This window comes from Eucyclogobius newberryi, unplaced genomic scaffold, assembly GCF_026437365.1.
Source record: "Eucyclogobius newberryi isolate DKJ021-1_F unplaced genomic scaffold, fEucNew1.0.hap1 SCAF_12, whole genome shotgun sequence".
Lineage (NCBI taxonomy): Eukaryota > Metazoa > Chordata > Actinopteri > Gobiiformes > Gobiidae > Eucyclogobius > Eucyclogobius newberryi.
Window position 1 is genome coordinate 31,200,696 of NW_027315746.1, and position 14,635 is coordinate 31,215,330.

The following is a 14,635-nucleotide window of genomic DNA, read 5'->3' on the forward strand; positions in this document are numbered from 1 at the left end:
GCCCAAAACAAACCCTGCAACAATAAAAAAAAATCATCAAGACGCAGCTCACAAATAATGATATTCACTAAACTCTGCTCACCTCTGAAGTATCTGGTTATGACAGACTTTACTGTTCATCATACAGGGGCAGACATAGGGGGGGGGGGGAGTGGCCATATTGAACTCAAGCAAAATGGCCTTTTGAACAGATTTTTGAACACAAAGATAAAAATGAAAGAATCGCGCCGCGCATGGCTGCCCCTCCCCCACCGTGGCCACCTCTGCCATCCCAACCCCCCTCCCCCACCCCTCTTACAGTCCAGGAACAGGATGTGTGCAGACTATTCCGCAAATCCAACCCTCGAACGGCTGCTGGATTAGACGTGTCACCCCGGCCACCTTAAGACACTGCGCAGGCAAGCTGGCCCCTGTCTTCACTGGCATTTTTAACACCTCCCTGGAGTCATCCTATGTCCCAGCCTGCTTCAAGTCGTCCATCATTGTCCCTTAATGACTACAGACCTGTGGCGCTGACGTCTGTAGTCATTAAGTCATTTGAGCGCCTGGTCCTCCCCCACCTCAAGTCCCACACCTTCCCCCTGCTGGACCCCTGCCTATAGAGCCAACAGGTCTGTAGACGACGCTATCTACCTGGCACTACACTTCACCCTGCAGCATCTGGACTCCCCCGGAACCTATACCAGGATCCTGTTTGTGGACTTCAGCTCGCCATTCAACACCATCCTCCCTGCTCTTCTCCAGGACAAGCTCTCCCAGCTCAACGTACCCGACTCCACCTGCAGGTGTATCACCGACTTCCTGACGGATCGGACGCAGTGCGTGAGTCTGGGGAAGAATGTCTCAGACACACGGACTATCAGCACAGGGTTGTGTACTTTCTCCCCTGCTCTTCTCCCTGTACACAAACTGCTGCACCTTCAGCCACGACTCCGTTAAACTAATCAAGTTTGCGGACAACACCACCCTCATCGGGCTCATCTTGGATGGGGATGAGTCTGTCCAAAGGAGGGAGGTGGACCGGCCTGGTGCAGCGGTAACAACCTGGAGCTCAATGCCTAGAAGACAGTGGAGATGATTGCGGACTTCAAGAAAGCCAAAGCCCCCCAGCCCCCCCTTACTATGACAAACTACTCCATTACCATCCGCTTCCTCGGCACCACCCAGGACCTCAAGTGGGAGCCCACCATCAGCTCCTTCATCAGCCCAGCTGTACTTCTTGCGGCAGCTGAGGCCAAGCTGCCACAGCAGATGATGGTGCAGTTCGACACGGCCATAATTGAGACTACAGCGCATTGTGCGCTCTGCTGAGAAGGTGATCAGCTGCAGAATTCCATCTCCGCAGGACCTGTACGTTTCCAGGACTCTGGTACGAGCAGGTCGGAACACAGCCGACCCTTCTCACCCAGGATACGGACTATTTGAGCCACTCCCCTCAGGCAGGAGGCTATGGTCCATCGGGACGTGAACCTCCCACCATAAGAACAGTTTCTTTCCCTCTGCCGTTGGACTCATGAACGCTACTTAAACACCTGTCACTTTAACTGTAATTTAATCATTCACTCACCGCACTGTTCACTTTCTGCACTTCATCTGTAAATTCAATTGTAAATTTTGTATACATAGTAAGCCTATTTTTTTACCCTATAGCAGATTCAAATAGTTTTTTTTTTGTTTCTTTTTTGATTTTATATACATTGTTTTATCATTGTTCATTGTTTTATGTTGCACCGAATCGCCTATGTTTGTGAATTCTGTTCATTAGCAATGGCAATAAACCTTTTGTGATTCTGATGTTTTTAAAATTTCATTTATAGTTGATTCTGTAGTAGCAGAGTAGAGAGTAGAGCAAATACAAAAGTGTTTATATTTTTGTTCAGTGTAATTGTTTCATCATCTGTTTCTGCAACTATTTAAGCTTCATGGTATCTCCTTTTATACCTCTCCTGTACCTACCTATGAGTATGACTTGTGTCCTGTACATTCCTGGTACATAAATATGTGTATTCCTGTTCTGTGTTCAGACTCTGGCTCCAGGTGCGAGCGCAGCCTGTGTGAATGTGACCAGGCAGCCCTTCTGTGTCTGAGTAAGCAGACTTACAATGTAAGCCTGCGAGGCCTCCCCCCGGGCTCCTGCTCTCTGCACGGCTTCACAGGTAATGGCACAGCCTCACAGGTAACAGCATGGTAACAACATGAACCAATAACAGCCCTTGCAATCCACAGAACTTCAACAGGAAGTCACTTTTTTGCAGAAGATGGCATAAGTGAGAGCCACAAGCTTTCAAATCAGCTAGAAGCTGTGCAGCAATTTTGCATTGATCTGATGCTGGACTATAAATTAGCCTTTACATAAGTTTTGGTGTGGTTTTCCTACTGGTAGAAGCAGGATGACAAAAGTAAAAAAAATATTTACAATGACAACAAAATGTTCATTGTAAAAGAAAAAGCACATTATGGAATGGGATGGATCTTACATTGTTGGGAAAGAGAACAACACTTTCACTGGATTAAGGAGGCAATATTTTAGAGCTGTATGCATTAGACAAAACAAACAAAAATTGAATCATAAAGAATGTATTTTTATTGTCAGTGAACATAATTCACAAACATAGGGACTTGCTTTGGTGTTAAGGTGCACCATACAACAATGAACAATAACAAGATAATTTGCAATGGCTAAAGCCATTGCTAGAGCGTCTGCGTCTTTCTCCCTCCCTCTAAAGTACTAATACTTTTGAAAATTCTGCTAAAAGTATAAGTTGTTCAAATGTCAAAAGTAATAGCACACGTACTACTGCGAAAGCGATCATAATGAGGTATATCTTGTTTAAATCGGTTGAAGTGTTAAGGAGTTGAAACTGGCTAAATGGAAAATCATGGAAAATGTAATAATAAAAATTATGACATCACTCAAAAATACAAGAACATATAGTGTCCGTGTGACATCACGCAGACAAATACAAGAACATATAGTGACACTCAATAAAAGCAAACAAACAAAGCAAACAAATTCTATTTACTAATAAAAAATAGACTTGAGTATATACACAAAATATACAGTTACATTTACAGACGTAGTGCAGAAAGTGTACAGTGCTATGAGTGGTTATTGATTAAATTATTGTTAAAGTGACAGCTTTTTTAAAGTGTTCCTGCGTCTAATGTGTGCTCAATTTGGCCTGGCAGCCAGCAATGTACCATTCCCCAAATCTCTGTCATGATATAATCCTGTCTATGAGGTTTACAGACAATTCCTTGGACCTCATGGCTTGGTTTGTGCTCTGAAATGCTGGGCCAGCTTGTCCAAAGGGCTTACCTGGGCTGAAGGGAGAGGGCCTGTTCCTGAGCTGCTGATTATACTGCGAGTGATTCTCCCCTTTCCCTTTCAGTGACAGCACATGCTGATGTGAGTGCTGCTCTTGAACCCCTCCCCTCCTGTCTCTATACCTGACACTTGCCAGTTCATTGGCCAATAGCAGGACAGCAGCAGTACCAAGCAATCAGTTAGAAGTGGTATTGGGGGAATTGGGTAGGGCCAAAAGTAGACCAGCTTCTATCTCACACAATGAGCAAATGGAGACATCAGAAAGGTCCTGGATACAGAAGTAAAACAGTGAGCTAACAGACCCCAGCATAAATAAAGGACTGCACAGGGGGATTTAGAACCACTGACTGTCAGTGTCAAGTGTATTACTAGTTTGACTGTGCTGGCCTCCACACTTGAAGGGGGTGTACCCACAATTTGAAGTCAGTGCTGAATTTACTCAGACGTAGCCTTTAGATATATTTCCACTCTTTAATTTTGGAGATCCATTGCCATCAAAAGTCAAGTAAAAACTTTAAAACAGACAATTTACAGTCTTGCACCAACTTGCACAAAAGACAACTAGAACCACTATAAATCAATCAACTTAGCAGTATCAAAAATAGAATATGAAAATATTTTACACAACACATCCAAATAATACATTAAATTAGCAGCATTAGACACCAGCCCTATAAAATACTATTACAAAAAATACACACTCCAATTAATGAATACAGCAATCAATCAATTTACTTTGACTTAGTATTTACTTAGTTGTATAAATATCTATATTGCACAATAACCCACTGAGAAATGCCAAATACGCACGTGGCAGCTTAAACAGTTCAAATAAAGCCAGTGATCAATGTTCGCTTGTGGGTCCCTGATTCAGCACAGCACATTAGGTACAAAGCTCTCCTGTCTCTCGCATCTTTAAACTACTTTCGCCGGCTTCAACTTATGCCCCGGGGAGGAAGTGTGCGTCGCCCACGCTTAACAGTTCCGCCCCTACAAAGACGGGTCTCTGCAAAGTCACTTTGCAAACTCTCTGCTTGGCCCTGCCAGCCGGGTCAGATACTGCAAGTTCCAAATGATTATGCAGATATAATTTTTCTCTGATTTAGCCAAATAGTCATAGTAATAGTCTGCCCTCATAGATCTTTCACTTAAGGATGCTCCAAAGGTTCTCAATTGGGTTGAGGTCAAGGAGGATGGGGGCCACACCATGAGTTTCTCCACATACTTTACAGTATGAGAAATTCTCCTGGAGGTGTGAGTTGAAGACCCTAACAACAGAGGGCTCTGCTAGACATTCCCACCAAACCCTCACGATGCGCTTGGGCCTGCCAAGTCTCTATGACAGGCATGTCCAAACTACGGCCCGGGGGCCAAATGCGGCCTTCAGACCAATTTTTGTTGGCCCTCCGGCTTCCTGCTAAGTTGGTCCAAACATCAAAAACTAGTCAAATTTACTGTAAAATAGGAAAAATTCAAGCATTTTGACATTATACCAACCTAATATTAATGTTGTCCATTGTTAAAGGTGTGGAGGCATCAAAACAATGTAAAATGCTACATTTTTAATGATTCACTTTGTTATTTGACAAATTCTACATTGTCGGGTTGTCTGTGATGCTCCGTGTAAGTTTCAAAATGCGGCCCTCGGCGAAAAAAGTTTGGACACCCCTGCTCTATGTAAAAGTAGAGCATAAAAAAATTATTGTCATCACATCAAACATAATGATTCACAAATAGGAAAAGGAAAAGTAACGTTACTTCAAAGTTTAAAAAATAATCAGTTCAAGTGATTGCACAATGAGCTATTTCTTTCGACTTCTCAGATGTGTTTGCTGCAGATAATGATTCTGAAATGTTCCACGTCTACAATTCCTCCCTCCCATTCACAGGTATGTATTTTTTAATCATGTTTGTGTGTTAGTGTACTGTTTTATGGTTTTGTTTTTTGATCAATTTAATATGACAAAATTCTAGTGTTAGTTGTTCCCTATAAAATTATTATTGTCCCTCGTCCCCACGGACATTGTTTAATCCGTTTTTCACTGTCGCCCTCAGAGGCAACTGTTGTTGTGATTTTGGGCATTAAAAAAATAAAGTGAATTGAAAAAAATGTAATGATAGAGGAGAGCGTAGCGGCACATTGTGAAGATAAATGGTTCTATTGTGCTTTTTAGAAGGTTTGGGTTTGGCAGTGCATTGCACAGCCAAACATTCTCTCTTCCATTGAAAATATCTATGCTTGAGCTTTGATATGGTTTTCCATCCATCTTCTTCCTCTTTATCTGGGTCCGGGTTGCAGAGGCAGCAGTCTAAGCAGGGACTCCATAATTTAACTCCTCCGACTTGGGGCGAGGACTCCCCACCAACCAGGAGAGGGCAAGACACCTTTTTCCCCTAGAAATTTACCTTAAAAATCACAGTTTCACCCACATAATCCACGTAACAAGGAGCAAGAAAAGAGTATATACTGAAAACACAAGTCAGGTAACGCTACCGGAGCTAAACAATGAAAACAGACCGCATCACATGCTAATGAGTCTGGCTTAACAGATCCGACAGCCCTCCCTCCACTTCTAAACCAAGCTTTGTCCCTGGCGTAGAGTTACTAGGCTCGTCCCTTTCAGAAGGAGATGATGACATAACTTTGCAACAGGTAGCCCTAATGTTGCTTGAAATGCAGGATTCGTGCTGCAGAACCGCAGGATTGTTGCTGCAGAACCGCAGGATTTGCGACACATCACTGCAGACAATTCGTCGGTCAATCTCACGTTCCATCCTTCCCTCACTCATGAACAAGTATCAGAATCAGAATAGGTTTATTGCCATTGTCACTGAACAAAATTACAAACAAAGGAACTTGTCTTGGTGATTCGGTGCAACATAAAACAATAAAACAATGAATAAGTAATAACAATAAGCTATAAAAAAAAAATAGACCCTGAGATACCTAAACTCCTCCCCTTGGGGCAAGGACTCCCCAACCACCTGGAGGGGGCCGGCCACCTTTTTCCGGTTGAGAACCATGGCCTTGGATTTGAAGGTGCTGATTCTCATACCAGCTGCTTCACACTCGGCTGCAAACTGTCCCACTGCATGTTGCAAGTCCGAGTTCCATGAAGCTATCAGGACAACATTGGTTGGCTTATGCTCAAAGTTTCACACCTTACAGCACAGATTTAAGATTTAAGTTCAAGGTTTATACATACGTTGATTTGAAATTTGTTTAGCACTTTAAATAAATATGGCCAGCTAACAGAATCAAAAGCCTTCTCAGTGTCTAAACAAATTAGTACGGCTTTGTTGTTTTTGTATGATTCATTATGTGTAAGCATCGTCTTATGTTGCTGTGTGTTTGTCGTTCGAATCCTGTTTTATCATTGTGGATTAAGTTTGGGAGTATTTGTTGTAACAAATTCTTTTGGACATAATTGAGGTGTAGATACGACAGTCCACATTCAGAATAGAAAAAGGTCTATATGAGGCACAATCCAATCGGTCATTCTCTTCTTTTGTTGTTGTTGTTGTTGTTGTTGTTTTATGGCAGTTGGCATCCAATTGTTGCATTACCGCCAGACTTTATTCCTCAGACTTTTCGTAGTCCTCAGACACCTCGTCTGCGTTACCGAGTGTTAAGGTATCAAGGATATGATGGCTTCTTTCCAACTAAGAGGGGTCTGAGTTTTCATAAGTGCCCAGTTGAAAGTTGTGTCTTTTAAAGCTTTATACCACTCTCGAGCCATTCCATGGAATGGAATGTGACGAGTCTTTGTTATTGCCTGGTTGGCTCGAGCCTTCCAGAATGGAATGGATCGAGACGTTGTTCTTGCCATGGTTTCTTATTATTATTATAAGATAAGATAAGATAAGATATTCCTTATAGTTTTGCATGGTAACATTTTGCCACAACTCGGGCATTTTTGGCCCCCTAACATTGATGAATGTCACACATGGGGACATAGACGCGATCGGCTCGGCCCAAACTCCAATAAAATGGAGGTTGCGAGAACGCCCGTCACAACAGGCCCGACTAGTTCAAAAAAGAAAAAACATGAAACTCTTAATCTTTGGCCTAGAGACATGAAACTTGGGACAGTGATAGAGCTACCTTTGACGAATAAAACACACCTGGCAGCATCGCTGTATGATAAACAGGAAGTCAGCCATGTCGAATCAAAGTGGCACCGCCACGCTTGACTTTTTTTTTCAAAATCGTACTTGTCCTAGGTTTTTTGTCCGATCAAGCTCAAAACAACACTTTTTGCATCTAAAGACATTTGCAATTTAATACATATTTTAAAAAATGTTGATATTCCGCGTAACACGTCCTCAAAAAAGGCTTAATTTCATGTTTTTCAAGGACAAGTCACGCCTAATGGAAATGATCTACGGAGCTCATATTTCACTCACTAATGCGTTTTTATAGTCTGATTGGAAATAATTCCTACCCATTAACAAATTTACTCTATAACCATTGTGTGAAAAATTCAACATGTTTGAAACTCATGGGTTATATTCTCCTCGAGAATCTTAATCTTACTATATTTTCCTCAGTGTGCAGGACAAAATTAAGACAGAGAAAGACTGGCTTCGAGCTGGCTCAGAAGAAATTGAATTCTACGGAGACGAGAGATGCGATGCGATCCGTCGCGCTAATAAACAAATTCCTCTATCCGTGAGGCTTTTCTCTGCTTCCGCATGGATTGAGTGCGCATGTACTCTTTCGCTTGAGTTCTCAAATCGGCAAAAAATCATCCATTACGCCTTTAAGATGACATCACTTTGCCTGTCCCGTATTTTGAAAACATTTCTTTCAGCTTGTTGTTTTTTAAGATAGTATTTTAGAAAATTTAGATCCACTCTGGTAATATCTTTGTTTGGTAAAGATAATTTTCTTAAAGGTGGTATGGACGATTTTTTTCAGAATTTTTTTTGATCATATTTCCTCGTGGCGTGGATAAATCATTTGTCCTGCCACGTATCAATCATAAAACGCACCCACCGCTCACCTGCAGCCGCGTCAGGCTCGTCCCCACGTTTCCGCGTGCCTAAGCGCATAGATCTATCATAATATAGTTCCCTCAGTGTACGGGGCAAAATGAAGACGGAGAAAGACAGTTCGAGCTGACGCAGAAGTGGACAGAAATCTACGGGAGACGAGCGATGTGATGCGCTCTGTTGCGCTAATAAACAAACGCACGTGTGTGTTGTATCAGACCGCACGGGGGAGTGCGCATGCGCACTTCCGCCTGCGTTCTCAAATCGCCGAAAAATCGTCCATACCGCCTTTAACTATTTCCTGGGAAGTCAGATCATTAATTTTTCCTCTTATCTTTTTAATTTCATCAAGCATTTCAGGACATCCCTTGTTGGCATGGCTATCCTCCAACTATTTTATTTTTTCTTGCAGAACCTTTTGCTTTTTCTCCTTTTTTTGGATTCTATTGCTATCATTTGTCCTCCCAAGTCTGCTTTGGATTCAAAGGATGGGCAGATCAATTTCCCAAGTGTCATTTTCCTCCAGATAACCCAATTGTTAGACATCTTTTCCTTAAACAAAGGATCACTAAGCAGGCTGGCATTGAACCTCCACAGTGTGCTTTTTTGTCTTCCTTTGTATCTACAGAAATGTTGATAGGTGCCTCTATGATCTTAGATCCATCTTTATTTAGAACGGTCTATTCTGGAATAGATTGTATGTATTAGAAAAACGGGTATACTAGGGTTCATTTCCCTCCATATTTCAATAAATTCTATATTTTTCAATAAGATACAGAATTTATCGTTCCTCCAGTGCCTCTTGAGTTCGAAACGTTTAATGCGAAGATTCCAATCACTGCCAGAAAGGGGTTCCCTCAGAGTGGTTTACAATCAGGTCCAGAACATCAGAATAAAAAGTTAACATTCCCTTTAACCAGTACATAATCTGACTTCTTTATTCTTACATTAAAAACTGTTCAAAAGCTATTCAGTTTGAAATCAATACTTCAACTCCCCTTCAATGAATAATAAGATTATTTATTACAGAATTTTACAGTTAGCACTCTTGTAAATATGTATATAATGTCTATTCTTTCTTTTTTAATTGCAGTTAATTTTTTTATTCATTTGATTGGGTTTAGTATGCCATTCCCATTGAAGGATGCTACTTAACACTTCTGATGCAATTGGGTTGATTGGATTGATCGTACCGTTGATAACTTTTGAATGTATTTAATCTCTCTGCTGTTCTTATGGTTCTTGTCTATGTTTTTTTGTTTACGACCAAACAGCTGAAAGGATAAAAAATAACCGGCATCAAACCCAACACCCGATTAAGAAAATAATTGTAAAAGGGTCCAATTCTAATGAAGGGCCCCCTAAAAAAAGCACCCCTGACACCAATCCACGGAAGGAACTGGATATTTGACCTCCCTAGCTCATCACATAGCTCTCCCTCTGCATGTACTTTCCAATTTCTCACAAATCCAATCCCCCACAATTTGCACATTGATGAGTCGATGTAATTAGTCACAGAGTTTATGTACAAAAGCAGACAGCCAACATGGAGCGTAAAGTGTGATGTTAAAAACAAATCAATCATGTCACTATCATCAGTCACTTCAAATTAACAAAAATGCGTCACCATGTGACCTTAACCCGAACTCATATACCGTACGCTGGTCGCTCCATCTCTTGTACTGTTCAGTTCTCTGTGTTTTGAATCTTGCTTAAAAGCACCTCTGATTTAAGAGATCCCATGTCTTAGTTTTCTCTTCCTGAGCTCCTCACAGATGTGGTGGAACCTCGTATGGAATATCTGGAGCAAAGAAGACACGTTTGTCTTTGTACTGGAGGTCTCCTTTAACCCTTGCAGCCTTTAAGACATGTTCCTTCTCACACTTGTTAAGAAACCTCATGATCAGGCCTTGTGGTTTATTAGCTGCTGGTTTAGGTTTGCCCAGGCGATGTGCTCTTTTGATTGTGATGGAGGGGGACCTCTACTCCAGAGCACGAGATGAGATGATCTCAGGTATTATCTTCTCCAGAAAACCCAGTGTCCTCTCCTTTTTCTCCATCCGAGACTAGGTCTACGTGATCTGAACTCAAAATCCAGGATCTTATTTTTCATAATATTGTCCTCTGACTCCAAAGTTGTAACCCTGGCCCGCAGCACCTCCCTCTTGGCCCTTATTGTCTGCAGGTCATCCGTATTGTCTGAAATACACTGCTCAGCTTCATCCATATGTGCTCCGCTTACTCTCCCTGCTTTCAGCTCAGCGGCTACTGCAGGAGATATGGCCGGACCTATGGCAGCTATCATTTAGGCTCTAAGAGACACCATATCATGCTGCATTTCACATTTTATTTCAGACATCATGAGCAATAACTGATGATTTGCCATATTCTCTCCCCCTTCCGATTTAAAGAAGTTGTGAGAATCTTTATCTTTGCCGGTGGCTCCCCGTTTCTCCGCGTCAGGTTTGCTAGCCATGTTAGCCTCGTTAGCTTTGTTTGCTTGTGGGGCCGTGGACCATCATCTATGTTTATTTTGGTCCCATAGTGTTATCAGACTTGTGTCGTCCTTGTTTATGCATCCCTGGTTCTTCCTCTTTAGGACTAAGTGGGGTCAAACAATGATTTTAAAGCCAAGTATTTCAGCAGCGGTGTGGGTACGTCTACCATACACTGAAGTATTCCTTCTACGTCAAACAATATTCCTAGTCAAGGTCAACACTGTAAACAGTGTGGGGGAAGACTCCATCACAGCTAAGAGCAGCTGTATTGATTGAGGTCCCTCCCAATCACTCCCCTCCAACTCTCACTGTCATTGCCTTATGTGTGCATTGATTTTAGTTTTCACAATAACGGGTCTGTAACTAGAGGGTAGAGTTCAAAAATGGGGGCGAGCAGAAGTAGCTGAATTCATGAGTGCTGGGAGAAGGTATATTGTAGACACTTCAGCAGAGTTAAGCTATCAACATTTGGGTACTTCTAGGGCAAAGGTTTAACTTTTTTTTTTTTACGGTTTTTGGAAAGGAATAGAAATGGATAGATGTGGATATCAATATTTTTATTGTTCCGCATTGATGTTTAGATGGTCACATGAATAGGTTGTGTTTACGTTTTAGCATTTGATTATGTCATAATCTTAGAGCAGGGGTGTCAAACATACCGGCCCGCCAAACGTTTTAATCTGGCCCGCCGAACATTTTGAATTAATATTAATAATATTTTCGTTCATAGAACCGTAGTTACATCTGTAACCGTTTTTATGCTGCTGGTGGCCGCCCCTCCGGCCCGGCTCTTCACTGCTGTGTGTACTGCCGAGGGAGATGTGCTGAGGGAAGTAAGACGCGCGTTTGCGCACTTTACGCACCTCAGAGCAGAGGTCTGAGCGAAACAGAAACATGTGGTTTGGGAAACACGTGGAAGAAAGAGCTGTGCTAAAAGTGGAGCTAATGTGGAGCTAACAACAAGAAAACTAACGTCTGTGATGATGCTCTGTGAGGAAAACATCCTCTACAAACCTGGACAGATGAGAAGCCACAGGTAAAAACACAGGTCAGAGTGTAATAAAGTATGAATATGACTGTGTCCACACTAATGTGACTGTGACACAAACACAATGACCTCATTTGAGTCACTACATGAATAATTTTGTCACTGAGATCAGCTTAAACTACGAAAATAGCAAGCTCATACTGAGTTTGACCAGAAACATGTCTGTGGTATCAACAATTCACATCAGAAATCACATTAAAAGTCCATGTTCCTGTTCCTGCTGCTGCTGAATATGGACTCAGTATCTCACCTGCTGCAGATTTGTGCAACAGTCTCCACAACTATTACTCGGCTGTAAAAAAGCTATTTATTTATCATATTTTTTGTTTTATTTTATACATAATATTTGGCCCACGATTTGACAAAAGTTTGATTTGATGGAACACTGTGGCTCATGCACTTATTCTATATTTTCAAGGCCAGAGGCATAACTTAAGCTCCACGTGTGTTTGTATTTAGTCGTGTGTCAGTTCAGGTGTACAGAGAACTACAGAGAATTACAGAGACGTGGAAATGTTAGTTAGTACATTTAAAAGGTTTTTTAGATCTTGAGAAGTTGAGTCAAATAAAATATTTTTCTGCTCCAAATACCTATCTAACAATATTTAACAATAGACTAAATGTTTCTCTCTGTAGATCAACAGTGATCTGAAGTTGTAAAGCACATAAACTGAAGCACAGTGTTGGTGAAATTACACTTGTTTTTCTTAATACATTTCAGTTTATGAGAACAAAGGTGTTTGTAATTTCATTTAATTGATCCAGTAATTGCTTCAAAAACAGCGTAGGCTATATAAAGCTATTTATTTCTTATATTTTTACGTTATGTTCGGCCCGCGACCCAGCCTGAGCGTCGAAATTCGGCCCGCCGCCCAAAATGACCCCTGTCTTAGAGGGTCAAGAGCCACTTTTCCTTATTCATAGCATTGAATTCTGCCATGAAATATCTCAAAGGTAAATTCACAAATGTTGAACCTGATGAGTTATCTTTATGACTTGTCCTAAGAGCTCATTGTATTACAACAAAATTCTGCATTTTTATCATATTTATTTTAATATTTGTATTGAATATTTTCTGGCCAATGGAATGTTGAAACTATTGCACTAATGTAAAAGATGATGGTTATGTTATGTCAGATAAGGATTCAGAGACATGGAGTACATGGGGAAACCAGAGCGCAGAGAATAGGACCGAGCTGCTCTCCATACCCAGCCCCACAGGTAACACACATTATGATGTCTTTTCTTAGTTTTCTGCAGGATTCAATGTTTGTGCTCTACATACTGGCTAGAGGTGATGTCAAGCCATTTTCACATTATGACTATGAGACAAGATTTTTAAGATTATACAATTGAGAAGTTAAAGTCTACATATCGGAAATGTAAGCAAATTAAAGAAACCACATGTAAGATTTAGATTTGATTAGAACATGACCTCTCTCTCTGCGTGTTCCCAGATAAGTTCAAATGTTCAAATCAAATATAGATTTTACTATACACATGCATTTTGGTTTACAAGCATTTAAATGGGATGAAAATTGTACTTTGATGTAGACAAATTAAATGTTAATCGATTAGTAGAGCCATCTTACAATATTTTTTCACAGGTTCTTTACTCAAAATTAGAGCTCATGGAGTTCTAATTTTCGATACCACGCACGGGCATATTCGTTCTTGTATACTACTCGATGTTTACGTTTTTTCGGCCTTACTATACAATTTCTCCTATAACAGTCCCTCATCAGGACGATTCTTGTCCTTCACCATTAACACGAATGGAACACTAAAACAACACAAAAATTAAATGATGGCACATGTCCTACATATGTCCCATTTAGTCCAAAGTCTTTCAAATATGTACATTTTCAAATTGAGCCTGCATGTCATTTTTTCCATATGTCTGATGTCCGTTATTATATCAGTCCAGTCCTTGATTGTTGGTGTGGTTTGTGTCCGCTATTTCTTTGTGATGGCTTTTTTTCCTGCCACCAAATGTATGTTTCAAAGGTGTACATTTATTGTGCTCATGGTATGAGTTTTGAGGCCCAAATATATAGTTCCAAAATTGAAATGGGTGGCAACAAGTGGTCGAAATTAGTTCCCTCTGCAGGGTGGCTGGGCACTCTCTTATGGTGCGTTCAGACCGGTGCGTCAAAAGCGTCCAGTTTACATTCAAAGTCTATGTAAACGCGCGTCGAGACCCTCTTGCGTTTTTGCGGCGCGGTTTCCGCATATTTGCGGCGCGATTCGCCGTGGAGCGCGGCGAGGCGGGCACGCTTTTGCGTTTTCCGCTCGAGACGCTTTGGCGGGCGAATAAGCTTCAATGCATCAAAACGGTTCGCCGCAAATAAGTTCAGAATTTTGAGCTTTTCTGCGGCGCGGCGGGACAGAAGCCAATCAGAGATGACGCTCCGGTGATGTACGTACGCATTTCCCCCCCGAGAAGAAAGCTACAAAATAGTGGTTATAATGAAGGAGAAGCAGTTTTTCAAAAATGTGTAACTGAAAGTTTATTTCTCTTTGACACAAGGACCATCCCTGTCACCATTTGCGCAGTGCGCATGCTCACAACGTGCCAAGCTCTGGGATTGCGGCGAGGAGATGAGACTGAGATGAAGACGCAACCAAAACTAACACGTTACTTATTTGAAAAAGTAACTTGAGGAGTACTAGATTACATGGGTGCACAAAACTAACGTTTTACATTCCTTATTACTTCAAAAAAGTATTTCGAAGTTACCCCCAACTCTGATTATAACCAAGAAA

General features: G+C 41.4%; 1 protein-coding gene and 1 long non-coding RNA gene across 2 annotated transcripts in view; one reads left to right on the forward strand and one right to left on the reverse strand.

The window, feature by feature from the left end:
• Positions 1-14,635, reverse strand: part of LOC140356743 (uncharacterized) — a 522,351-nt gene that overhangs the window by 81,121 nt on the left and 426,595 nt on the right. The gene's annotated exons all lie outside the window — the stretch shown is intronic.
• The window catches only part of oc90 (otoconin 90), a 52,536-nt gene continuing 38,975 nt past the window's right edge, over positions 1,075-14,635 (forward strand). The window contains exons 1-4 of the mRNA XM_072440292.1: positions 1,075-1,297; positions 2,025-2,156; positions 5,167-5,217; positions 13,007-13,090. Of these exons, the coding sequence (XP_072296393.1) occupies positions 1,075-1,297; positions 2,025-2,156; positions 5,167-5,217; positions 13,007-13,090 (490 nt within the window). The remainder of the gene's footprint in view (positions 1,298-2,024; positions 2,157-5,166; positions 5,218-13,006; positions 13,091-14,635) is intronic.